The following is a 27,162-nucleotide window of genomic DNA, read 5'->3' as shown; positions in this document are numbered from 1 at the left end:
AGTCGTTCCTTGACTTGAATGATTTTATCAGTTGTTTCCTGTACTATCTCGGGTCCAGATAATTGTTTTTCCCAATTTCTGCCCAACAGACTGGGGTTCTGCACTTTCGTCCATAAAGTGCTTCGTATGGTGCAGCATTGATACTTGTGTGATAACTGTTATTATAAGAAAATTCTATTAAAGGAAAGTGTTCGTCCCAATTACCTCCGAAATCAATTACACAGGCTCTAAGCATGTCTTCCATTGTCTGAATTGTCCTTTCGCTTTGCCCGTCTGTTTGAGGATGATAAGCTGTGCTTAGGTTTAACTTGGTTCCCATTGCTTTTTGGAAACTTGACAAAAAATGAGAAGTAAAACGGCTATCTATATCGGAAACAATTGATAAAGGAATGCCATGTAAAGAAACGATTTCATTTACATACAATTTGGCTAATTGTTCCATACTAAAGGTTTCCTTCATTGGTAAGAAATGAGCTGACTTGGTTAACCTATCTACAATCACCCAGATTGTATCATTACCTTTCCTTGTTTTAGGCAATTTGGTAACAAAATCCATTGTTATCAATTCCCATTTCCAAACTGGTATTTCTAATTGTTGTAACAATCCTGAGGGTTTCTGATGTTCAGCTTTAACTTGTGAGCAAGTTAAACATTTAGAAACATAGGCTGCTACATCCTTTTTCATTCCTATCCACCAGAAATTTTTCCTTAAATCCTGGTACATTTTATCACTTCCTGGATGCATCGTATATTTAGACTTATGAGCTTCTTCTAATATACGGTGACGTAAATTTCCTAATTTAGGTATCCACATTCTCTTTTTATGGAACCTCCAAATTCCATCTGTTCCTTGTTCTAATTCCTTAATCATTCCTTTTAATTTTTCAGTATCCTCCTTGATTACTGTTTCTTGTGCTTTTCTAATCTGATTGTTTAAATCTACTTATAGATTTAATTTAAGAGAACGTACCCTTTTTGGCTTTTCATGATACTTTCGACTTAAAGCATCAGCCACCACATTGGCTTTTCCTGCATGATACTGGATATCACAATCATAATCACTAAGTAACTCCATCCAGCGTCTCTGTCTCATATTCAACTCTTTTTGCCCGAAGACATACCTTAAACTTTTATGATCTGTAAAAACAGTAAACTTACTACCATAAAGATAATGTCTCCAAATCTTAAGGGCAAAAATTATGGCTCCTAATTCCAAATCGTGGGTTGAATAATTTTCTTCATGACTCTTAAGCTTTCTAGATGCATAAGCTATAACCTTTTGACGTTGCATTAACACACATCCATATCCTAACTTAGAAGCGTCACAAAAGACTACAAAGTCTTCAGTTCCTTCTGGTAACGCTAGTATGGGTGTATGGGTTAATCTTTGCTTAAGGATTCTAAAAGCTTCTTCTTGTTTTGGTCCCCATTCAAACTTAACAGATTTACAGGTTAACTTAGTTAAAGGAATGGCTATTCTAGGAAAATCTCGGATAAATCTTCTATAATAACCGGCCAATCCTAAGAAACTTCTAACCTCAGTTGGTGACTCTGGGGTTTTCCATTTGGTAATTGCCTCGATCTTTGTTGGATCTACATGAATTCCTTCATGGTTAACTAGATGTCCGATGAATTATACTTGTTCTAACCAAAACTCACACTTTGAAAATTTAGCATAAAGCTTTTCCTTTCTCAATAAACTTAAAAGTAAGTGCAAGTGATTTGCATGCTCTTCTTTACTTTTAGAGTAAATTAGAATATCATCTATGAAAACAATTATGAATTTATCCAAATATGGCTTACATATTCGGTTCATCATGTCCATAAATGCGGCTGGGGCATTGGTTAAACCAAATGGCATGACAGTAAATTCATAATGACCATACCTTGTTCTGAATGCGGTTTTAGGAATGTCCTCTTCCTGTACCTTTAATTGATGATATCCTGATCTTAAATCGATTTTAGAGAAAAATCGAGCTCCTTGAAGTTGATCAAACAAATCATCGATTCTTGGTAATGGATACCGATTCTTAATCGTGACTTTGTTCAATTCACGGTAGTCAATGCACATACGCATTGATCCGTCCTTCTTCTTGACAAATAAAATCGGTCCTTCTTCTTGGCTGTATAAATCCTTTCTCCAACAATTCGTCTAATTGTTTCTTCAGTTCCTGCATTTCAGCGGGTGCTAAACGATAAGGTGCTTTGGCAATCGGTGTTGTCCCTGGTAACAGGTGAATTCTGAATTCAACTTCCCTGTCTGGTGGTAGTCCTGGCAATTCTTCTGGAAAGACATCTGAAAATTGGGACACTACTGGAATGTCTTTTAACTCTTTTCCTTTAGTGTTAGTGATTATAGAAATCAAATACACTATAGATCCTTTTCTTATATAGTTTGCAGTTTTCATCACAGAGATGAATTTAGTGGGTCTAGATGGTTTATCTCCTTTAATTGTGATCTTTTCACCTCTTGGTGATTTTACCTGAATTGACTTTTGATCACATAGGATATTGGCTTTATTGGCTATTAACCAATCCATTCCTAACACGACATCAAATCCTACCAGATTCATTGGGTAAAGGTTTGCAATAAACGTTTGATTAAAAATTTCTATTCTTGCTCCCTGCAAGATTTCAGAAATTCTAACGGTTTCTCCATTTGCGGTTTCTACTAGACATTCTTGTGGTAGTTTAGTTAATGATTGATTTAGGAGTTTGCAAAATGAAGTATTAATAAAACTTTGGTTTGCACCAGAGTCAAATAATACTTTAGCAAAAATATCATTAACTAAAAACGTACCAGCAATTACTTCTGGAATCATCCTGGCTTCATCTGCATTTAGAACGAATGCTCTAGCATTTTTAGTATTCTTGTTGTTTGCAGCTGGAGTCAATTTTGGGCAGTTTGTCTTAATATGACCTTTTTCTCCACAGCTGTAGCACATTCCATTACTGGCTTTTCTTCTGCAATTTTCTTCCTTGTGTCCTGGCGCCTTACAGTAATTGCAGTAAGTAGAGCATCTTCCAGAATGCTTCTTCTTGCAGTTCCTGCAGTATGGTGCAGAGGTAGAACCTATATTTCTACGGTTGGAATTCCCAGAACGGAATTCTTGGGTAAGCCTTTGGGTTAGGTTTCTCCTCTGGTCTTCTTCTCTAGTACGGATTAACTCATCTGTCAAGGTATTGGCTAGTTCTACAGCTTCTTCTATAGTTTGGGGTCTAGCTGCCTTGACTACATGTCTAATCTCTCCAATTAATCCCCAGATATAACGGGAGATTAATACCGGTTCAGGTGATGCAAGGGTTGGTACTATCCTAGCATATTCAAAGAATGTGGTAGTGTAACCCTTACTGTCTACCCCGGTCATTCTAAGATTCAGAAACTTATTTGCTATCTGTTCTTTTTCATTGGGAGGGCAGAATTTCCTTTCTACCATATTTTTAAATTCCTCCCATTCCATGTTATAAATCCTATCACTTCCTCTTGACTGGAGGATAGTGTTCCACCATTCTAAGGCTGCGTTTTTAAACAGATTTGAAGCAAACATTATCTTATCTTCTTCAGCACATTTGCTTATTTTTAGAACAGCCTCAGTTTTCTCTATCCAGCGTAAGGCTGCAATGGGTCCTTCATTGCCCGAGAATTCTATTGGTTTACAGGACCAGAATTCCTTGTAAGAACAACCATATGGCATGGTTCTTCTTCTTTTGGGAATGGGCGCTTGAAGTACGGGTCCATTGTTCACGCTGTGTTCCGGTTCACTTGGTCGCTTACTTCTATGCTTACTTTTATTATTCGCTTCTTGAACTGTTTGAATAATAAATGGCATTGCATCTATAATTCCTTGTGCCACTATGTGTTGAACGACACTATTATCCATTTGGTTTCCATTGTTATTGTTGTTCGAATTCTCATTAACCACGTTATTGTTACTCTGGTTATCGTTATTCAGATTATCTTGATTTCCCTCGTCGGCCATCTGAATTTTACACAATTACCAAATATTAATATCACAAATAATATTTGAATATAGCCACTCACATGACACGCACTTTTAACCAAAAGCGTCGAGCATTGCGACTTTTACTCTATTTATATAGTATGCATCATTACACACTAGTACTGAAATTTAAATTACAATACTGACTGAAATGTAAAGCTACAATACTAATAGTAGGCATCCGTATTGTTTTTTTTCTAACACATACACACATATATTTTATTTTATTATTATTATTATTACTACTACCGTTTCTGCCATCACCTTCACTGATATGGATTCATCCAAAAATCCATATTACGCTCATCGTATTTCCATACGAGGCGTTCTCCCACCTGTCGCATTCGATCACTGCTTTCTAAAATTTCCTCCCCAAAAGTCCTAAGTTCTTGGACATTTTCTGCACTCATTGGGGGTGCAGGTTCTAGGACTGGGTTTGGAAACTGGGGTACGGGTTCCTGATACGGAGGCATAGGGCCTGGTACGGGTATGGATTCTCTAAAATTTCCCTAACATATGCATCACTAATGTTGTAGGGACCTTGAGGATCCAATCCTGGATAAGCTCCTAAGTTGGGCATTGGCACATTTTCCTGTATTGGGTTTTGTTGCACGTAGTCCCTAACATCGTCCCACCAGGGGTCGTAATTGTTTGGGTCTAGAGGATCTGGTGCAGGTACCCTAGGTATCTCCTCCGGGTTGTAATCAGGCATTTCTATCTGGTTTTCTACTTCCATGGGTTGGTCAGGATTTTGTGGTTGTGGTGCTAGCATTTGTTCCAGGTTTGGGTCAGCAGCAGTGGTTGCTAAAATATGGATATTAGCGATACCCCTATTGAGCATGTCCTGATTATAAGCATCAGTCTCTCTTTTTGCTGCGGCTAACACTCGTTGTTCCTGCAACTTTTTCATTCTTTTCCTACGCTCGTGCGCTCCCCTACTGAACCATCCCCTCTTTTTCTGAGGAAATGGCTCTTCAGACTGAGCCTTAAACACAAAGATTCCTTCTTCTGTGTCAGCAGAATACCCCGAGAGGGCAGGCTGAGAAGAGGAGGTGCCTTCGCTCCTAGGCGAACCAGACAGTTGACGATAGGCGTCAGAAGGTCCTTGGTCGCTCATACTGTAACTAACAAATAGTCAGATAACACATAGCAAGAAATACAATTATACACGTATTTCCATAATTTATTTCCTAACACTTTGAATTTCGATGTCAGCAGAACACTTCTGTGGCTGAATCAGTGGCATAGCTCTGATACCACCTTCTGTCACAACCCCCGGTCCCTAGTTCCCGGTAACGGGCGGCCGTGAGCCAGTTTCGGTGGTATCACATTTATTTATCCAATTTGGCAGCGGAAATTTTCATCAGGACCGTAGTTAGGAAATATTTAATCAGAGTAAACCACCATGTTTTATAACATTAAACATATGGGTAAAATCCAAGTTTTCAATACACGCATTTCATAGGAATAAATCCTATTTATTTAATAAAAACATCAGTTTTATTTTTAGGTAACTTTATTGCCACTTTTCCAAGCCTCCAGTGCTGTCCAGCTGGCTTCTACTTGGCTTTCACATTTTGTTACCTGAAACGCGTTTTAAAAACATTTTTGTCAGTGGGAAATACTGGTGAGTGAATCCCAGTTTAATCAAGTTTAAATAAAATTCACAGTGAACAGTATTGAGGGCGATCCCGCAATTACATTTGTTTCCAAGTTATATCAATTATCACCCGTTGGTACTGTCGAAACCCGACTTGTGGAAATGTTACTCCTTAACCAGGTTGTAACCAATTTTGTATACAAAACCCCAACATACCCACGATAATTGTATTCTTACAAATACTCAATAACTGTTATTCGCATGGAAAAGTATGTAAGGTTTTGTAAAAACAGTTAACAAAAAGAGGATTACTCACAAAAATGAGTATATAAAAAGAAGGATCACTCACATTGCTGTTTTAGGTTATTCTTTAGGGTTTCCTGGTGAATATCTATAATTTACACAAATGCACGTGTGTTAGTATAATAACCCATTTTAACATTAGTAATACCCTCCCCGAGACGGCATTCCAACGACTACGTCGGGCAGAACCACGACAGCCGTTACGGAACCCTAGATCAATCGGGCAGCGTATCTAATACGTCTCCAGGGGTTATAATACTTACATCGTAGCAGAACCTCGCTATTTTAGGGGGTATAATGCCCGGGTATAGTAACGCCACTACAGAAAATTAAGAAAGAAAGAAAGGAATGAACGACAGACTGAAGGCCCGTTGCCTTCTATTTATAGGGCTGAAATCGCACTTCCAGGCGGCCCGCGTAAAGTAAGGCTAAGCCTTACGCGGCCCGCGTCAATGTGTGGTCAACGTATAGCTTGGCCCAGTCACTATGTAGCTTGTCCGGGTGTTGGGCCACGTGGCGGCACCGGGCTTTGCCAGATTTTAGAACGCTCGCGGCCCGCATGAACTTAGATGAAACCATACGCGGCCCGCATGAACTTAAGAATTCAGCGGAGTCCAGTTACATCCTAATGCGGCCCGCATGAGCTTGAGGTGAGGCCTTACGCGGCCCGCCTCAGCTTAATAATTATTGTTTTTAATTTATTTAACATGTTATATTGTATTTTGGGCTCGGTTTTCAAATACGGGGTGCATATAAAGACATATTGATACATTTAAAGATATATTAGGGTGTCAGAAATATTATGAGGGTGTCGGTTTTACCGAGGGTTGTTATATGCAGCAATTATTTAACACTCTAAACAACTTTTTCATCGGTTACTTTTTGACAGCATGAGTTTACTCGTTAATTTAAAGGTCCACTGGTCCAGGCCCTTACATCGGTTCTAACAACCTTTGTGACACCCCAGGAAAACCAGCAAACGATATAACTTACCTAGCTTTAACTTATCTAGCTTTCTCAGTGAGTGCGTACCAAATTTCGGGACGAAATTTCTTTTTAGTTGGGGATACTGTGACAACTCGTAATTCCGAACCTACCTTTGTGTAACATTCGTGAACACGACACGACTTTATGAACTTGACTGATTACTTTATGAACTTGACTGATTATGTGAATAATATGATTGATGTATTGAATGCTATTGTGTTATGCGTTTTATGTTGTGTGTATGGTATGCATGTATAAGAACGACCCGATCGCACAACACCCACAAATCGCACAAGCCCTTTGGGCCGTAAAGCTTGTAACCGGACTTTAAGGCAGCCCATGTTTGGGTTCGGCCCATTTCCCCTACTCGTATACACTTGAGATGTGGTAACTATCTCACATTTTTACCAAACATCCTAACACACACAAACCCTAGCTCTTCTTTCTCTCCTCTCATAGCCGACGACAACAACCTTAGCTCCTCGAAGATCTCGTCTTCATTCAGATTGTTCCTTCCTTATTTCGAATACAAATCGGTTAGTGTTTTGTTATTGGTTTCTTGTTGATTGATGTTATGGTTCTATGATTGATTAAATCCGTTTAGGGTTCATGTTTGTGAAATCGTTACAATAGGGTTGCATGATTATAATCAAAAATTGATTTGGATATGTGTTGTTCTTGTAAATGGTATTGCATGATATTAAGCTGGAACCGAATTGACGTTATTAGGTTGCTATGTTTTGTTATCGGATTGTTGGTTTGTGTTAGTGAATGGTTTATGTTGATAATCATCGGATACATGTTCATATGAATCGTTAGATTGTTGTTCATACTTGGCTTAGGGTTATGGGGATAGTTGTAATCTTGTTTGATCGAGAATCATCATGATTGAAACGGATTTTCTATTGATTGATTTGTAAAGTTGGAAACTGATTAATTGTGTAACCAATTGCCATAAGTTCCGGATAATTAAATCTATCGCACAAGGGGCCCTGATCGCACAAAGAGCCCCAATCACACAAGTTGTCGGTCGCACAAGCTGATGGATCGCACAAGAGGCCCTGACCGCACAAGGGGTCTCCAATCGCACAAGTGAAGTGTTGGATCGCACATGTTGTTGGGCCGGACAGTTAATTGGGTTAGGCTAGCCCGATCGCACAACACAAATCGGATTGCACAGACCAATTTTACATTGTTTAGTTGGGCCGAGTATATCTGTTTGGGGCCAGGCTAGTTTTAATCGCACAAGAATTCCACGTTTAAATAAATGGGACTGTTGTTACGTTGGGCTGACTATCTTTGGGCTTAGACCTTTAAATCGCACAAGTTGAAATGTCTGTTTACATGTTGGGACACACACACTGACACGTCATTTGGGCCGAGCAGCCCAAATCGTAATCGCACAACTGTTTGTATCGTACAAGGCTGTTAATTGATATTTGGGCCGTATATGCCATTGAATCGCTTATGATGTTGGGCCAGGAACTATGGGCTTATTAAATCGTACCAGTTCGAATATGTTATGACTGTTAACTAGTATTGCTTAACTGCTAAGTGTTGCCATGATCTCTACGTGTTTGTAACGTGTTAACTCTGTGTAATTATACGTGCAATACTTGAATACAAACCTGACCTGTATGATAAACCTGCTAGGACGTGGTTGATCACATTGTAGCTTAACTGAACCTTTTCGTGTATCATACCGAGCAATCCCAGGTGAGTTCAATGCATTTTCTCAAGCATGCGTCCCAGTGGTTTGGGACAGCTGGTAAACATTTGGAAGGGAAACATTGGGTAAACAACTTAATCGGTTTTGGTTATTGCCTGGAGGGCAATGGGGGTAATTAGTTGATAGCGCTATTAGGTGGGAGACCTCACACCGGGCCGTAAGGACGGGGGTGAACTAATTATCTGGGTTTCACTATGGTTGTTAAGAGGCACACTCCTCGGTTACGTAAGGGCGTTTTCCCTAGGGTAACTAGCGTGAACAACATAGTGGGTTGCTAAGAGGCACACTCCTCGGTTACGTAAGGGCGTAGTCCCTAGGGTAACTAACATGAGCAACATCGTAACACAACATTGAATCGCATTAACATATATCTGGTAACACAACACGTAAGCAACACTTTGAACTCACCAGCATAGTCTGACACACTTGTTTGCATGCTTGTAGGTCATTAACCTTGGAACATGGACTTGCTATCTGGGAGTGCGGGAGTGGTCATGGATCGAGACTCTTGGATTCACTTATAAACAATACATTGATTTGATTATTATTATGAAACGATTGCTAAACGATTACATGCTTCCGCTACACAACATTTTGGGAATTGATATCATGTTGACATTTTATCTCAGTAATTAATGACATGTTTTATATAAGTATTTACCATTGGTTCAATGTGATTGGTGGCTCGAACTCTGATGCGTAACACGCCTTGCGGGGTTTCCGCAGGTGAAATTTTGGGGGTGTTACAACCTTCCTCTGATCAAATATGTTATTTCATTCAATTAAGATGTTGACAAACATATGTTAGTTTATATATCTTGAGGTATGTGTGTGTGTAACAGCAGGGGCCTTCCTATAACTTCTGTTGATCTTGTCTAATATCCTCACTGTGTAATGAACTATAGGGCCCCTTCTAGCTTTTGTAAACGCCATGTTAACAGTAATTTGTATCCAACTTATCGATTTCAACCGAGTCTTTCGTAGTTACCGGCTGTCCTTTAATATATTGTTGCCGAAAATGAAGAGCCCACCGGAGAAGATGACCGGAGCCGGAGAAGATGACCGGAAAACATGGGGGTGTGGGAAAGATGAAGCCTTGAAACTTTGTAAAGTTGGTCCCACTTTAATTGCGTTGATTTATTTTTAAAAACATAATAACTAAGGTGAAATACCAATAATACCCTTGCATTAAATAACCCTAACTGAATTATTTAATTCAGTTTGGTGTAAAGGACTTAAAGTGATATAAGACATGTGATTTAAGGACATAAACTAAAACTAAAACTTTTAAAGGGCACGTTTCAAAATTCAGGTAATACATAAAGGAAAAAAAAGTGAAATTTACTCTAACAATTTTAAACAAATATAAAAATAAACATTTGTTTTTATCATGATCATATTAAATAATAATAATAATAATTTTAAACAAAAAATTAGATTAGAATATAAATTTTATTTTTATTATGATCATATTAAATAATAATAATAATAATAATAATAATAATAATAATAATTTTAAACAAAAATTTAGTTAAGAATACATATTTATCAAAGTAAAATATTATAATAAGTAAATAGTACATTAAAGTTCATTTTTAAAAGATAAATCTTGATGACTGTTTGTATTAACATATGACATTATATTTTATTCAACACATGCAATATACGAAATTTTTTAAAAATATATCTTTTTATTATTTATTATATAAAATTATATTTATGTAACCCGTGTAATACACGGGGTTTTAACCTAGTTAAAATAATAAAATAAAATTCGATCTACACCTGCCACCACTCACCTCACCCCACCACCACCACTCCATCACTGCAGCCCACTACCACTAGTCACAACAACCACCCCCCCCCCTAACTCTCTCTTTCTCTCTCTCTCTCTCTCACACACACAACTCCGAAATCGTATGTATTTTTCTTCTGTACACACCAAAAATTACAAACAACAAATATATTTTAGGAATCCAAGGGATGATTACGACGATAAAGATTGTACGGTTGCCATAGATAATCCAAAGGACAAGGTCTCCCTTCATCCAGTCTGACCCGGTGGTCAATCGGCTCAATGTTTCCGGCGAACACCAGCAGAAAGGAGGCAACAAACCCAGCTCGTAAATCATCTTTTTCCTCTGAAGTTCCATCTAGTTCTCAATCCTCCGCCGGTACTTTCCGCCTCTCCATTTCACCATATCCATTACCATTACACCGGTGTTGAAATAACACGGGGTTTTCGATGAGAATACCTGAGATAATACCGGGTCGGACCAGAAGCTCTGTGTGAAGTATTTGGTGAAGTTTGCGTGGCAGTATTCCGGAGCTCCGATCACTCGGTTGTTGTTTAAAGTGATGCTCCAAAGCTTCTCTATGTCATCCACCAAAACGACGTCGGAGTCGAGGTACATACTCGTTCTACACCCGGGTTGAGTATTTCGCCCAGGTAGTTTCGGGCGTAGTTAAGCGAGTTCTCGAGAGCGACCCAGATTGACGATGAAATGAGATTGATGACGGAGTCTTCTCTGAAAATGTAGAGTTTGAAGGTGAGAGAACGGATTCCGTAGCCCCACAACGGGAGAGAGGGGAATAGGGTGACGGCGATAACATCTCCGTTTGAAAACCAGTTTACACCCATCATCTTCATCTTTCACCGTCGTTGGTTAAATATATATTATATATGTATATATCATTTACAATTTCGATGGAGGGTAGTTGTGCCTCCTCTCTCTATCTTATTTAATTAAAAATGACCATTTTGTCCCTGAGGAAAAGGACAAGATAGCAGGATTTTATAAGACTCTAATGACCTGATTTCCCTTTGGACCAAAATGGCAATAAAACTGAAACCACAGGGACCCAGATGTAAAAGGTTTGAGTTTGACTAAAGTGGCAAAAGTGACCAAACCTCAGGGACCAAAATGGCAGTTTAATCTTATTGTAATTATATTGTGGGAGCTCATACACAGGTTACCATTTCAAGGCATGTCAAATCTACAGGCTGCCAATGCAAGTGCTTTTAAGATACTTATCCTCTCGCAAAATGAGTTGGCCGGATATGTTTACTAATGGGTCAAAATGGCTTGGTTCAGATTTTCTCGAATCAACACTTGAGTTGAGTATACTTGAAGCGACTTTTAATCATTTTGACATGTTTCTTATTTAGTTATTTTTTTTTAATTTTACTGCTTGACCCGTTTGTCAATATAATATAGTCCATTTAACTGATTTTAATGTAACTTGACTAAAAGTGCCCTCTCTATCTTTAATTTAGTCCCGTCCATGTAACTGCCAACCGAGTTGTTAAACTACCAAAACGGAATAGTGAACCAAACCTGTCGACTCACTTTCATTGGGTGGTTCATTAAGTTTTAATAGTTTATGAGTGCCCATCGTGGTTTTATTAACTACTCTTTCAATGCTTTTATCATGGTATTTGATCAATGATATGGAATTGTTATACTATTTTGAAACAGTCAAGAGACGCTCTACCTACTCAAAATAGCTGGTATGGTTCTTGTGGATAGACATGCTGACGGAGCTCGTGCTGCATCATGTTCATAAGTTGTATCGTTATACTCATTTGATATACTTTATTCAAATTTCCTTAAAACTATATTGGAATACCAAGTTGTTGGTTATGGTTAATTTTGTTTTGATAGCCTGACCATTTACCCGTTGTATGATTTGGCATTAAACAAGTAATATGAAGCTAACTCTTTCAATGTAAGCTTGATAATGGCAGGTATGTCTTGGCACTCGAGGCTCAGGACTGAGGAGTTTGTAGAAGCCCAATCAATTTAAAGAGTAGATCAAGATCAAGTTCATTAATTTGAAGTAAAATGTTTGGTCGCGTTTTTTATAACTTTCAGTGAGTTATTCATTTGAAGGAAAATGTTTTGTCACTAATGACATAACATGTATTAATGGTGCTTCTACTTTCTGTTGAACTATTAATGGATTATGTTACTCATAGTTATAATTCATTCGACTTTTGGCTAACATAAGATCAAGAAAACTATCTTCTGAAGCATCATTAATTCATTATAGATGGTGATCTCAAGAGACAAATTGCATTCTACCAACCTACTGGGCCTTCATTAGGTAATCTCAATGTATATTTTGGTAATTTCGTATTCGTAAGTTGTGTGTGAGGAGTCAAACAGAGTACTTATAGCTGCAAGTGAATTTAGTCTTATAACTTACATTGTTTTATTGTAACCAGGCTCTAGTATTTCTACAACTTTTGAAGCATATGTAGGATTCTTCTCATCCTTTCTACCCTCAGGTGCGCTGGTTATCTTTGATCAAAGGTTCATTATTTTCTACAAAACGCGACTTAATGATGACCTATGCAGCTGCATTGCATACATAGAATCTGAATCTCATTTTATGCTCATTATAAATCGTGTTTATAAAATGTTAGTTTAAATGAGTAATAACTAGGGCACGAAACGTAATCACCACTATTTGGTCTTTCCCTAAAGAGTGGGCTTATTGCTTTAATATTTATGGTTTTAATGTGTTATAAATACTATGGTTATATCATAAACTTGTGTATTTATTATGATATATTTTTTATTTTATTATACCATTAATATGTATGTCTACCGGACGGGTATAGAACTAATTTTAGACGAAAATCAGATTCAAGCGTAGGTGTTGGAGCCCTAACTTCAAACGGAAAACATCACTTGGGTTTTGGTTGATGAGCAGATAAAGCTACGCGCTTTCGAATGGGCGGTGGTTATGCCGCCGACATCGATTTGGGGCAAAGCGGTGGTGGTCGATATTGGTAGGTGACGCATGTTTGGGAAAGAGCGACGGTGATTTGTGGTAGTAAGCGGTGTGGATGCCCTAAAAATGGATACTGGTGGAGTGGATGACACGTGTGGGCATTGTTACGCTGTTAGCGTAACCCATCCACCAGACGAGTATTAAACTAGTTTGTCTTGGTGAGAAAATCATAAGTGTTTAATTTTTACAATTATCTATATATATACTTAAAAATTTAGTTATATTAACTTTTTTACAACCTTCATTATGAGCCTCTTAAATACATTTGTATCTATAGGTAGAGGATCCTGTAAAAAAGACCTAAAGTGTGAGAAGGGTAAGAAAGAATCTCAGCCATTAGATGTTTTGATCTAATGGTTGAGATCAATAGGGACCTAATTGTAAAATATTTTCATTAATTTGGACTGATTCAAAATATCTAGGGGCAATATAGTCCTTTAAACCCACTAGAAATTAGGTAATGCACATGTAACTTCCCCCGTCTTTTTTAAACGTCAACAACTTTTTATACGTAACTTTTTTTTAAAAAAAAATTACACCATAATAACGAGCATTTTTTTATCTTTAATATGAGTACCATATTGCTATACTTATATAGAGAAAAAAATATGTTTCGATCAGATGTTTAGTCAATGAATGGTGTTATATACTTGTTGAATGGTGTTATATACTTGCTGAATGGTTTATATACTTACTGAATGGTGTTATATACTTGCTGAATGGTGTTATATACTTACTGAATGGTGTTATATACTTGCTGAATGCTGAATGGTGTTATATACTTGTTGAATGGTGTTATATACTTGCTGAATGGTGTTATATACTTACTGAATGGTGTTATATACTTGTTGGATGGTGTTATATACTTCCTATAATTAAGGTGGCGGTTATGGGAAGTTTTTAATTAATTGAATTAATGATAAAATTACTTATTTATCCTTTTCAATTAATTTGGATCTAATGGCTGAGATTCTTTCTTACCTTTCTCACACTTTTGGTCTTTTTTTACAATAACCTTACCATGTGTCTATAATACTATATAAAGGAAAAGTGACGTACAAAATTGTAATTTTACATGGCGTACAAACTTTACAACAATATGTACAAAAAAATGAAGCCTTTTTAATTGCACCTTTTCCAAAGTTTTAAGACACCTTAAGGGTGTTTCAGGGATTTCATCCATACAATAACCCTACAATTAACTCCTAGGCAATTCAATCGTTTCTTTTCCTCCTGTAATTGAACCATCTACTTTTGGAGGCCATGAAATAGTGAGAACAAAGAGAAGGGAGAGATCGTAGACCTTTGGCGACCGATGATTTTTCCGATTATTGGGATTTGGCACGAGCACGAAGATGATGTCGGAGCAATGATTTAGACGGCGGTGTGATCATTGGCAAGGTTTCCGACCATGGGATTTGCTATACTTATATAGAGAAAAAAATATGTTTCGATCAGATGTTTAGTCAATGAATGGTGTTATATACTTGTTGAATGGTGTTATATACTTGTTGAATGGTTTATATACTTACTGAATGGTGTTATATACTTGCTGAATGGTGTTATATACTTACTGAATGGTGTTATATACTTGCTGAATGCTGAATGGTGTTATATACTTGCTGAATGGTGTTATATTTCTTGCTGAATGGTGTTATATACTTACTGAATGGTGTTATATACTTGTTGAATGGTGTTATATACTTCCTATAATTAAGGTGGCGGTTATGAGAAGTTTTTAATTAATTGAATTAATGATAAAATTACTTATTTACCCTTTTCAATTAATTTGGATCTAATGGCTGAGATTCTTTCTTAGCTTTCTCACACTTTTGGTCTTTTTTACAATAACCTTACCATATGTCTATAATACTATATAAAGGAAAAGTGACGTACAAAATTGTAATTTTACATGGCGTACAAACTTTACAACAATATGTACAAAAAAATGAAGCCTTTTTAATTGCACCTTTTCCAAAGTTTTAAGACACCTTAAGGGTGTTTCAGGGATTTCATCCATACAATAACCCTACAATTAACTCCTAGGCAATTCAATCGTTTCTTTTTCCTCCTGCAATTGAACCATCTACGTTTGGAGGCCATGAAATAGTGAGAACAAAGAGAAGGGAGAGATCGTAGACCTCTGGCGACCGATGATTTTTCCGATCATTGGGATTTGGCACGAGCACGAAGATGATGTCGGAGCAATGATTTAGACGGCGGTGTGATCATTGGCAAGGTTTCCGACCATGGGATTTTTGAGCGGTATGTATCTACTGCCTCCGTTCAGACGAAATTGAAGGGTCCTTCCACATCCCCTCATTGCCCTGGGTTTTAATTCATATTTGGATGCCAAAATTGAAGCGTGTGTGATTAGGGCTTAGGGGGCACCGGTGGTTCACATGAAAACTCAGTCAATCGAATTCAGGTAACCTTCCTCACATCTAATCTGTTTTTTTAATTGTTAGTACGACTGATCAAAACGATTAGTGATCGAGTTCATGGGTTCGGGTTGCACGAATGGATACTGGGTGCGGCATGGGTGGATGCTAATGACCCGAGACTTCATCGAATTCATGTAACCTTCCTCACATCTAATATGTATTCTTAAATGTTAGTACGACTGATCAAGAGGATCTGTGATTGAGTTCTAGGGTTTTGAAAGGTTAAATATTTTCATTGATTGATATATTGAGTATGTGTGTCTGCAATTTGTGGAATGTGTTTAAACTTGAATATGTATTTGGATCAAAATTGAGTTCTGATGTTAGTTTTCAAATTACAGCCACGCAAGGGCATTTTTTGACATTGGATGCATCAGCACGGAAGACAATTGGTTTGTGGTTAGCTTATAAGGCGATCATGTTGGCCTTGTTACAAAAGAAGTGGTAAAAACACACTTCAAGCTTATAGAGTGGTGTTTAATTGATATATTTAAACATTGAATCTGTTTAATTTTTGTTTCCTTTATAATAAAAGTGTTGTTAGGGTATCATTGTTGCTGGTATGACAACTAAAATGTGAATCTTTGTGCCAGGTACAATTGTTTTCCTTTCAAAATGCATTTAATGACATTATCATATTGTTATCGATTATTCTGTCACCTCACAGGGACGTGGTCATCTATCAAAGTCATCATAGGTGAAGTTGGGTTCGTTCTTGATAGATTTTGGAGCGGTTCGGGCTTCGATCAAAGTTGGGCAAACAGGTAAAGGCTGGTCGAACCAGGGGAGGACGGGCGTGAACTAATTTCCACCATCTAAATCAAATAAGAATGAAAGAAAGGTAATTTAGATATAATAAGGCTTCTTCTAGAAAGGGGAGCAAATGTAAACAAGCGCACCCGCCGCAACGAGCGGTTCGGGCTTCGATCAAAGTTGGGCAACAGAAAAGGAGCTTCTATTTTGGCTATTAAAGAGTCTTGCAAGTAATTCTTTTTTTGTCTTTATTATTTCAGCTTATTTTAACTGTTGATGGGTTGTTGAAATATTTAACAGAGGTGACAAGGGACCACCAGCCACTACATCATATCTTATGTTCTTAGTTCTTATATAGGGTTTTACTCCTACGGTGTATGTTATGAAACTAACATGACCTGCCCAAAGTTACATATATTTACCCGAGTTTTGTTTTGACCCATTACACAAACTGGCTTCTTTACTTTATGTGTCTGTTTGTGATTGAGCCAGTGAAGCAAGTGAGGAAAACAGAAGCCATGTTAAGGGAAAGGATGCTGGAAGCCTATTAGTAAACGCATATGCTTGGTGGACTTCTTTTACTTCCTGCTTACATATTGTGTAATAAGACAACTGAAACAAAAATGGTTATCTTGAGTTTTCAAATGTGGTATGTAAGAGGTTTTATACACCATTGTGGTTGTAGTTGTGATGAATAAATACCCCAAGCAATCTTTTGTTGATGGGATTGGGGATGACGTTGGCATGCGTTAGCAAAAGTTTGGTCTATGTGTTATCCAATAAGATAGGAAGGCGTGCAAGAGTTTATGCGTTTTTTCTTTTTCTGTTTTATGTTTTTTTTTCTTGGAAGACATCTTTTTTCACTTCTTTTTGGCCGGCAAGTTTTGCCAAGGAAACAACTTATGGTCCATGGTTTAATAAAGTTTAAGCACGCCCCTTTGTAGGCGTATTGTCTTACATGTTATGCACCAGCCGTGTCAGACGTCTTACCACGAACAAACAATAGCTATTATGCATGCCGTGCATCGCACGAGCTTTCCCCCTAGTATATAATATAAAAAAAGAGAAGATGAATAGTGTTGTAAAACATCTAATGCATGTTTTACAAGTTTATGAATTATTTTGTCCTTTATTTTATTTCTTCATTTTGTGTAAACTTTTTTATTTACAATCCATGTAGTTTAACTATTGTATTGTTTTTCTTTTACTTTAACTAAATTGCTTTTCTATCCCTAAATAGTTTTTTTAACGAACACGTTAATACTTTTTGAGACATGTTTTTAAATTTTTCTTTTTCTTTGCTATAACGAGTGTAGCAAAGATTTTTTTTAGTTTAATTTTTTAATGAACACGCTGATACTTTTTTTAACATATTTTTCCTGACTTTTTTTCTTTGCTATAACGAGGACGTCGAAACCGACCAAGTTTCTATCGTTTTCTTTTTTGCTTACCTTATTTTTACCTTTGTTATTTACTATACCGTTTTACCTTTTGTTATTATTTGATGTTCATGTTACTTCATTTTACAAATTATTTATCGGCTGTCATGGCGTTATGAATTCTAATCGCGCTCCTACGCAACGCACGGGTAACTACTACCCTATTTTACTTAAAGATATAATAACAACAAAATTATCATCCAATTAAAAACTATTATTTCATTAAAAAAATCTAACCAATAAAATCTAAAATAAAAAACTATTATTTTATTAAAAATTATCATCCAATTAAAAACTATTATTTCATTAAAAAAATCTAACCAATAAAATCTAAAATAAAAAACTATTATTTTATTAAAAATTCTAACCCATAAAATCGGAAGAAAAAAACATTCTTTAATAGAATTACCTATAAACAAGGAATTCAAAATATTCGATTTGACACCAGTATACACACATGCTTGAAGAATAATAGAATATGCCTGTTACCAAAACGACGCCGAATCAAACTAATAAAAAAAAAAAGAATATCCCTGTTACAAAACGACGCCGTACCAACTATCAACTAGCAGTTTATCACTTAATTGCCAACTAGCTTAGTGGCATCTTGGTGGTGGGATAAGACTTTGGAACCAATAGGTTCTGGGTTCGATTCCACAAGGGGGTTTTCCCATATTTATTGGGTTTCCTCCTGAATTGGTGTATAGGCATTATGCCTAGTGGAGATGGATATGATCGGGTGGTTCCACTGGTGGCACGATGATACTCCAGTGGTCAGTCAGTGATCCAAATTTGCCGTTCAAAAAAAAAAAAAAAAAATTGCCAACTAATAGCAAGTTAGCAACAACATGGGGGGAACACTTAACATCCGGCGCACGTCAGCATCAGTACAGTTTGCAACAAACTTCCACCACGTAAAGTAACAAACAGTTGTACGTTACGCTTATTCACTTGTACACCATGTTACCTTCATAGTAAGGGGGTGTGGGAGCACAAATCGCACACGGCGCACGCAAGCAAGTTGCAGAAGCAAATGGCGTATTTAGTAATATAATATTATTATTTATATTAATTTCAAATTTAGTTTATGTAATTTAATTAATTAATAAAATAAATAAATCTCTAAATAGCGGAAAAATAACAGCATTTGCCCTTGAATATCGGACAACTACGTGTACGTCTCTCTCCACCACCACCCTCGATACGACGTCGTTCCGAGCGGTTACTCTGTTCTTCATCCTCTGAACTTTCTGGTAATCTGATCTGTTTTCGTGAATTGATTCAATATTTAGTTTCGAAATGTATCTGTTTGTATATTTTGTGATTTTGATGTGGAATGATATGTTTATATCTGTGTATGAACTTCTAATCTGACTATTTTTGGAATCGAAGTGTATATTGTTTGTGTTTTGTGATTTTGATGTTGAATAATGTGTTTATATCTTCGTATGAACTTCTAATCTGACTATTTTTGGAATCGAAGTGTATATTGTTTGTGTTTTGTGATTTTAATGTTTAATGATGTGTTTATATCTTCGTATGAACTTCTAATCTGACTATTTTTTGAATTTTCTATGTGTTTGTGTTTGTTTTGTTGGAGTTTATGTGATGAAATTGTGATTTTAGTGATTGTATGGTTGATATTTGTGGATTTCGAGTAACTGCATGAATTGTGGATGCGTTTTAGTTCTAGTTTCGTTGTTTGATGTGAATTAGTGATGTGTTATATGAACATATTAATAAGTTTTTTTCTATTAATTTAGTTGTTTGATGTGAATCGGTGACGTACTTCATGAAGAGAAGTATATGTAGAATATTTTAATCTGTTAATAAGCTATTTTATTGATTATGTGGTTGTTATCTGTAGATTTTAAGTAACTGGATGGATAGTGGATGTGTTTTGGTTCTAGTTTCGTTGTTTGATGTGAATTGGTGACATATTTCTTCGTGAACGGAAATAATTGTAGAGTACTTTAATATGTTAGTAAACTATTTTAGGGATTGTATGGTTGATACTTGTAGATTTTTAAGTAACTGGATGGATAGTGGATGTGTTTTGGTTCTAGTTTCATTGTTTGATGTGAATCAGTGACCTAATTTATGATTAGACGTATTTGTAGAAAGTCATTTTGGAAGATTTTAGGGGTTTTGGTTGGCCGCAAATGAATAGTTAGATGTGCAGTTTGTGTTATTGTTCTTTGCCTTATTGTAGCACCTTGTTCTTATTGGTTCCATTATTGAAGAGCGTTCTTTGCGTGCTATATGTATTCTAGTCCTTTGATTAAATCATTATTTTGACATCTTTTCATGTGTAAACTTGTTAAAGTTCCATTCACCTTGGTTTCAAAAGGCGCGTGTCATTTAGTTTTAGGTCAAAAATTGGTCAGATTTAGGGTCTGTAGGAGGTTTCTATGTAAAAACAATCTTAGGGATGCATAATTTTTAAAAGGTTTACTTGATAAATAAGTTTATATGTAAAACATATGAGAGATATGCTGTTTCCGACTGTTAATAAAGCCTATATGGTTGTAAATAGATGTGCGCCCCACATACAGCAACGGCTTTTGGGACCAAAACGCTGCACATCTTGCTTTTGTTTAAACCGAACCTAGCACATAGGTGGTTGCTATATCATCAATAAAAGAATGATTATTCAGTATTTGGTGGTTATCCCTATGATTTTGGGTTATCTATGAATTGCAGAAATGACGTCCAGTGCCAATGAAGGTCTATATCCCCTGCATCGCTCGAAAACAATTCATCTGGTATGTTTTTATTCTTTTTTTTATTCCCAAATCCCCTGTCTTCCATGGTGTATTTTGATGGATCTGGTCATAAATTTTGTGGTGTTAACGGTTAATGGTACTAGGTGAGGCATGCTCAAGGAGTTCACAATGTGGCAGGAGAGAAGGACCATAGTGCATATATGTCTGAGGAACTCTTTGATGCACATCTTACCCCTCTTGGTTGGAAACAGGTTCGAGCACCTTGATATGCATGTTACTTTTGTAGGTGATTACTAGTGGTGGCATGATGACTGGATGGGTCATTTAGTACCCTTCGAAAGTGACAGCTTCCGATTAGGTTGACCTGCACACACTTATCCAAAATTTTGGAAGTCATCAATGCGTTTTTAATGGTTACAATGCAATATTATTACAGTAATAGTTATAATATTTTAACACAAATTATTTAGGATGTTGTATGTTATAAAAGTAGACTTCAGGAGACTTTCAATCTGTTTGACCAGTTTCCCTTGAGGCTTTTAAGCAAGTCAAGACGTATGCTGTATGCAGCTGGTGGAAATAGGGGGTCATATGAATATTAAATTCGTTACATAAACAATAACCAGAAAATTATAATGAAATGTAACAACTGCCAATCCCCTTTAAAGGTCCCAATCTTAAAAACAACTTGAAGTTAGAATTTTACAATTTTTAGGTTCTGATCCATGCAGTTTTATCTGTAAAACCTCCATATTAACTTTGATATATGTCCAACAGGTAGATAATCTACGGAAGCACGTTCATGCATCTGGACTTTCCAAAAATATTGAATTGGTTGTAGTTTCACCTTTGCTCAGGTACTTTCTCCCCTATCATTTCACATGAATAAGAATGAGGTTTATTGTTTATTATCCAAGGCATTTCAATATTATTTTTCTTTGGAGGAAGTTTTAGCACTATTATTTGTGATGGGCTTGATTTGGGTTGCATTTTATCTCAAACGGGTCAAACTAAAATCTTTACCTAAAAGGGAAGAAGTCAAACAGGATTAGCGTCACCTAAAAATCCATTTGTATGGCTTATACAACCTCCTATGTGGCTATATTTATATTGAAGGATTTAGATTATTATTGTAATAAAATTGTTTCTGTAAAAACAATTAATGCATTAATTATAAATTAAAGTTTTGAAACTTAAGCAAAATATTACAAAAAATTACCTGTGAACCCATTTTGACCCTTTCTCTAAGATTAATTTACTGTATAAAATTGAAGTAGAAGATAACTGTAACATGTTCTGAAAGGCTAGAAGCGCACTAACTGTTGTGCTTGTAGGACTATGCAAACAGCAGTTGGTGCGTTTGGAGGTGAAGCGTCTGCTAATGGGATTGATGTGCCTCTGCTAATGGCAGAAAATACGGGCAGTAGTAACCGTCCTGCAATTTCAAGCCTAAATTGTCCTCCGTTCATTGCTATGGAGCTTTGTCGAGAACATCTGGTATGCGACTTTATAAATTCTAGCACATTCTTCCACCTACACAATTTGTCATTCTAGTGAGCTTCAAAGTTATTTATATGTTTCTGAACTCATATCATCGCAATTCCCGTAGGGTGTTCATCCTTGCGATAGGAGGAGAAGTATAAGCGAATACAAACCCATGTTCCCAGCAATTGATTTTTCTTTGGTATGTTACTTGAGTATAAAATGCATCACATCTCTTCTTATATAATCTTATCCGTTCTAAGCTACAATGTAGTCTAAGGTTATTTCGCCTGCTAAACGTATATTGTTTTCTGTTTCATGTTTTATTCAGATAGAAAATGAAGACGATGTTTTGTGGACCAAGGATATTAGAGAAAAGGATGAAGACCTTGCAGCCAGGGGTGTGAAGTTTATGCAATGGTGACTTCTTATTCTAATTTTTTTTTAAACCTATTTAAGATATTATGAGAATTTGAAGTCTCACATGATTGGGTGTTTGAGAATAATTTTGGAATGTTTAAACATTTAATTATTTTTAAATGATTTAAAAAATCAGCTCGTTGCCCTGTCTCTCACACACATTTTGTTTTGACCTAAAAATTATGCAGGCTGTTGACACGGGAAGAGAAGGAGATTGCGGTTGTTACTCACAGTGGTTTTCTATATCATATGCTTGGTGCATATGGAGATGATTGCCATCCCACACTAAAGAAAGAAATGTCCAAACAGTAAGTTGATTATTTAATATTTTATCAGTTATTGCAATTTGATTGTAAATGTTCTGTTCTTGGGGTAAAAATTTTTGAAATTGTGAATATGGGACCCCAAAATGGTTTTTTTGAGTGTGTTATACCTCTATGGTCATGGTAGAACAATTTCACGCATATAGCAATGAGATAGGAAAATATCTTTGGTGGTGTATCTATTTTTACTTGCCTAAACCCTAAATATTTTCATTCAATATGCAAATAATAACACATACACATATCTATACTCGCCTACTCAAGTACTCAGGTAGCAATGTATACGCGAATCTATACGCGATCTGGTGCCGCATATCATAATATTGATGCAAAAGAGTATGATACGCGCGTGAAGTTGTTTGTTTCTCATGGCTGAAATGATTGATTTGTTTCTGACATGGTTATGTAGGTATAACACACCAAAGAAAATGATTATTTTCGTGATTTTCTCTTTGTTTAAATAGTTAGTGTGCCAAATACTTTCATTAATTTTCTTGTTATTCGATAGGTTTTATGCATTAAAAAAGTGGGCGACTTTCGACCCACTTGACCCATCTAACTCATTTCCTTTTAATCCCGATCAGAGATAAAAAATAACTCTATTTATTGCAATTTTGTTGTACTCAGCTTCAGCAACTGTGAGCTTCGTTCAATGGTCATTGTTGATCGAAGGTAATCTAAATTACACGAGAATATCTTTTTTTATAATTTCATTTTTTTTAAATAAAGCCCGCCTCACGAATCATCTTGTATTCTGCAGCATGATCGGATCAGACACTTCAAAGACCAACTTTCCTGGGAAAATTCCAAGCGGTGCTGATGTCCCGAGTGATGCTGTTTAGTAGAGAATCAGATCTCGACATTATGCCTTTCTACTGCATTTTTACTGAAGTAGTTTGCATTCGCATTCGACATACAACATTCCTTTTTAAATTTCCGGAAGGAAAATAGACAATCAGATTTTACACAAGCCTCTATATTGGATTATAAATCGTCAATAAACGTAATGAAATACCTACAACCATGACGCATGATGTCGTGTCAAAGTTGTGGATATATGTTTACTGTTTCGAAATTTAATTCAATATCATGAATTAGACTTCAGCAATATTGTTATTTGTTCTTTTTCATATCAAATCATATCAATTCTGAATTAATGAGAATTAGAAATAGAAGGTCTACGGGCAACAAGCTGCACCATATGAACATAGGTCAGTTTAAGGTAAGCTGAGAACATCCTCCACGCACCAATCGCAGCCCGCCACCTCGACTACCTGCACATCACCACCCGACAACCCCTCCTATCGGCAGTGTTACCTGCCTAACATACCCGTCACCTCTCTCTTGTGCATCTCTCCTACCGGGACACCGGCAAGGGTGTTCCCGGTCAGATAGTGGGTACCCGAGCTCAATATCTTATGTACTTCCTGTACTTGATACGTATTTATACCTTTTTTTTCTTTTCACCTTCATGTCCCTTTCTTTTAATTTTATTTGATGGCCTACCCAACATCCTTCTCTCCTAGTATAAACAATAATACTTTACAGAAAGTGAGATCGAACACAATCATGTAACTGGAAGACTTGGTAATCTTTCATATAAGAATTGATCACTTATACCATCAAAAGTTTTCAAATATTCAAACAATAACTATAAAGAAATGTATGAAGAACAATTTGTTTTTTTGCGAGAGACAACTTTCACACACATGCTTTATTTGAATTAAGGTGTCATACCAATCCTAGATGTTGAGCCGGGGTCTCATTGGAAGCAGTCTCTCTATTCCCACGGGGTAGAAGTAAGGCTGTCTACATCTTACCCTCCTCAGACCCTACCTTAGCTTTGCTATTGGTGAGATTTACTGAGGACGACGACGACAACGCCGCCGCGGACGACCAATCCTAGATGCCAGCTTAAATAGTACTGCGATGAGGGGGCAACTATGCTCGGACGGTTGTGATATTGACGCTTGTAGCTAATGGAGTATATACATCGTACTATCAGCCTTAGGACATAGAATGATCTTGCATGTACTTTCATTAGGCTTTGGGGTGACATCGAAAGAATTTTTCCAATATAAACGTTGAGTGTTTGTATTTATTATCTTCTAGTGGTTGAGTCTCTCGACCTTTTCTTTAAGGACTCCGAACTTTCTTTTACGCTCTCTTCTGAAGTTTTTCATGCTTAAGTTTTTTTCTCAATATTTCAAATATTACAATACAAAAGAGTGAGGCCTAACAAATATTTATACGGACCACTAGAAAATTATATTATGTGAAAAAATCCCTAAATAGTTATAGTCTTATAGATGGCCAAAGCAAATGATACAATACAATACAAAACGGTAGAGCGTAACCACGAGACATGTGTTGACACGTGTTCTATTAAACTAAAAAAAAAAATCCTTACGTTGTCTAAAACAACCTGGTTACATGTTTAACAAATAGCATTAAGAATTTAATGAGGATGATAATAAGTTAATGAGAATATGGTAACTATCTCATGTGTGTTTTGAGTTAACTTGAAAATAAGTCACTTGATAAGTAGGGACTATTAAATTAGAGTAAACTATCAAAATGGTCTTGAAGTTTGGTCACTTTTGTCACTTTAGTTCAAAACTCAAACCTTTTGAATCTGGGTTCCTGTGGTTTCGATTTTGTTGTCATTTTCATCCAAAAGCAAAATCTGGTCAGATTTTTCAGTTAACATCCAGTTTTTTGGTCTTTTTCCTCCCTTTAGTAAAGGGTAAAATGGTCTTTTAGCGTTTTATTATAACGAATTAAAAAAATCTAACCATTTTACCCTTCATTAAAGGGAGGAAAAAGACAAAAAATAGCTAGATGTTCACTGAAAAATCTGACCAGATTTTGCTTTTGGATAAAAATGACAACAAAATTGAAAGCACATGGACCCAGATTCAAAAGATTTAAGTTTTGGACTAAAGTAACAAAAGTGACCAAATCTCAGAGAATATTTTGATAGTTTACTCATTAAATTATTATTAAACTCCAGAGTTGGTTAGGTTAGGTGCATTGTCAATTTACTGCTTAAAAAACATACAAGCACATAAGCATTATTGTTAATTATATTTAGTGTCCAGGTACATCCAATCCAATTGGCGTGCACAAAAAAAATATACAATACATTATGTGCTAAAATCTTCTTTTTTTGTGAAGCATTATAGACCACTGAGTACATTATTTTTATATTAACACTAGGTTAGACCCCGTGTATTACACGGGTTTACTAATTGTAATTTTATATACTAAATAATAAAAATAATATATTCTTAAAAAACTCGTGTATTGTTTGGATTTAACAAATGTAATTTATATACCAAATATTAAAAAAAAAAAGTTATATCTTTAAAAATCTTGTGTAATACATGGGTTAAATAAATGTAATTTTGTATAGTAAATAATAAAAAAAAGTTATTTTTTTAAAACCTTATGTATTACACGGGTTGAATAAACCTAATTTTATATACCAAATAAGAAAAAAAAAGCTGTATCATAAAAAACTAATAAAAAACTAATAATAACATATTAATACAAAGTTTGGTTTTCGTGATAATAAGAAAAAGTTATAGCATAAAAAAACAAACGATTTCGTTATAGGGAAGCATTCTGTTCCAAAACGGCTAATGAAAAAACTTAGTTATATGAAGTCGCGCAACTTACCTAATCACCTGCCTAGAAGTAGATCAGTATTTTTGCGTTTGAGATTGAGTATTGGCGGAAAATTTGAACGATTACCCTAGCAAAGAAGATCATGTCTAAAGATTGTTTAATGAATGCACATCCGATCACTCAATTTTTGTTGTGCAAACCTGACTTTATCAAGTAAAATATCTAAAATACGGGATCCAAATGTTAATGTAGACAATTTCAATGCCATTGCAAGCTCAAGGTATGTCTTGAGAAAATTAATAATTTCAAATTATTATTTTGATTTCTTAACAAACAATAAGATTCCCAAAATAGGATTAACGTGTAGATTATGAAATTTTCAAAAATATATGTTCAAGTTTTAGTGGCTAAAATATTTTACTCATAATAACTCTAATAAATAAATAAATAAATAAATAAATAAATAAATAAATAAATAAAGTGTCAAATTATTCTTTCGATTACTTAACAAGTTGACACCGCATA

At 35.9% G+C, this 27,162-nt stretch overlaps 1 protein-coding gene and 1 pseudogene across 3 annotated transcripts; one reads left to right on the top strand and one right to left on the bottom strand.

Moving 5' to 3' along the window:
- Positions 1 to 9,114: 9,114 nt before the first annotated feature.
- Positions 9,115 to 11,270, bottom strand: LOC110913953 (annotated as a pseudogene).
- Positions 11,271 to 18,991: 7,721 nt separating this feature from the next.
- Positions 18,992 to 24,115, top strand: LOC110912059 (phosphoglycerate mutase-like protein 1). 3 transcript variants are annotated; one of them, XM_022156732.2, is made up of 11 exons: positions 18,992 to 19,101; positions 19,201 to 19,309; positions 20,760 to 20,821; positions 20,926 to 21,033; positions 21,560 to 21,639; positions 22,117 to 22,279; positions 22,392 to 22,466; positions 22,596 to 22,684; positions 22,873 to 22,992; positions 23,635 to 23,679; positions 23,768 to 24,115. In XM_022156732.2, exons 1-11 carry the CDS (start codon positions 19,090 to 19,092, stop codon positions 23,847 to 23,849), a joined length of 945 nt encoding a protein of 314 aa, XP_022012424.1. In that variant the 5' UTR covers positions 18,992 to 19,089; the 3' UTR covers positions 23,850 to 24,115. The 3 variants fall into 3 exon arrangements, with proteins under 3 accessions (XP_022012424.1, XP_035840636.1, XP_035840637.1); XM_035984743.1 differs by having other exon boundaries at positions 19,032 to 19,101; positions 19,187 to 19,309; XM_035984744.1 differs by lacking the exons at positions 18,992 to 19,101; positions 19,201 to 19,309 and adding an exon at positions 19,711 to 20,675.
- The last annotated feature ends 3,047 nt before the right edge of the window (positions 24,116 to 27,162 follow it).

The sequence above is a fragment of the Helianthus annuus genome, chromosome 15, assembly GCF_002127325.2.
Source record: "Helianthus annuus cultivar XRQ/B chromosome 15, HanXRQr2.0-SUNRISE, whole genome shotgun sequence".
NCBI lineage: Eukaryota > Viridiplantae > Streptophyta > Magnoliopsida > Asterales > Asteraceae > Helianthus > Helianthus annuus.
The sequence above is the reverse complement of the archived record's forward strand: the minus strand, read 5'-3'. Positions and strand labels throughout refer to the sequence as shown.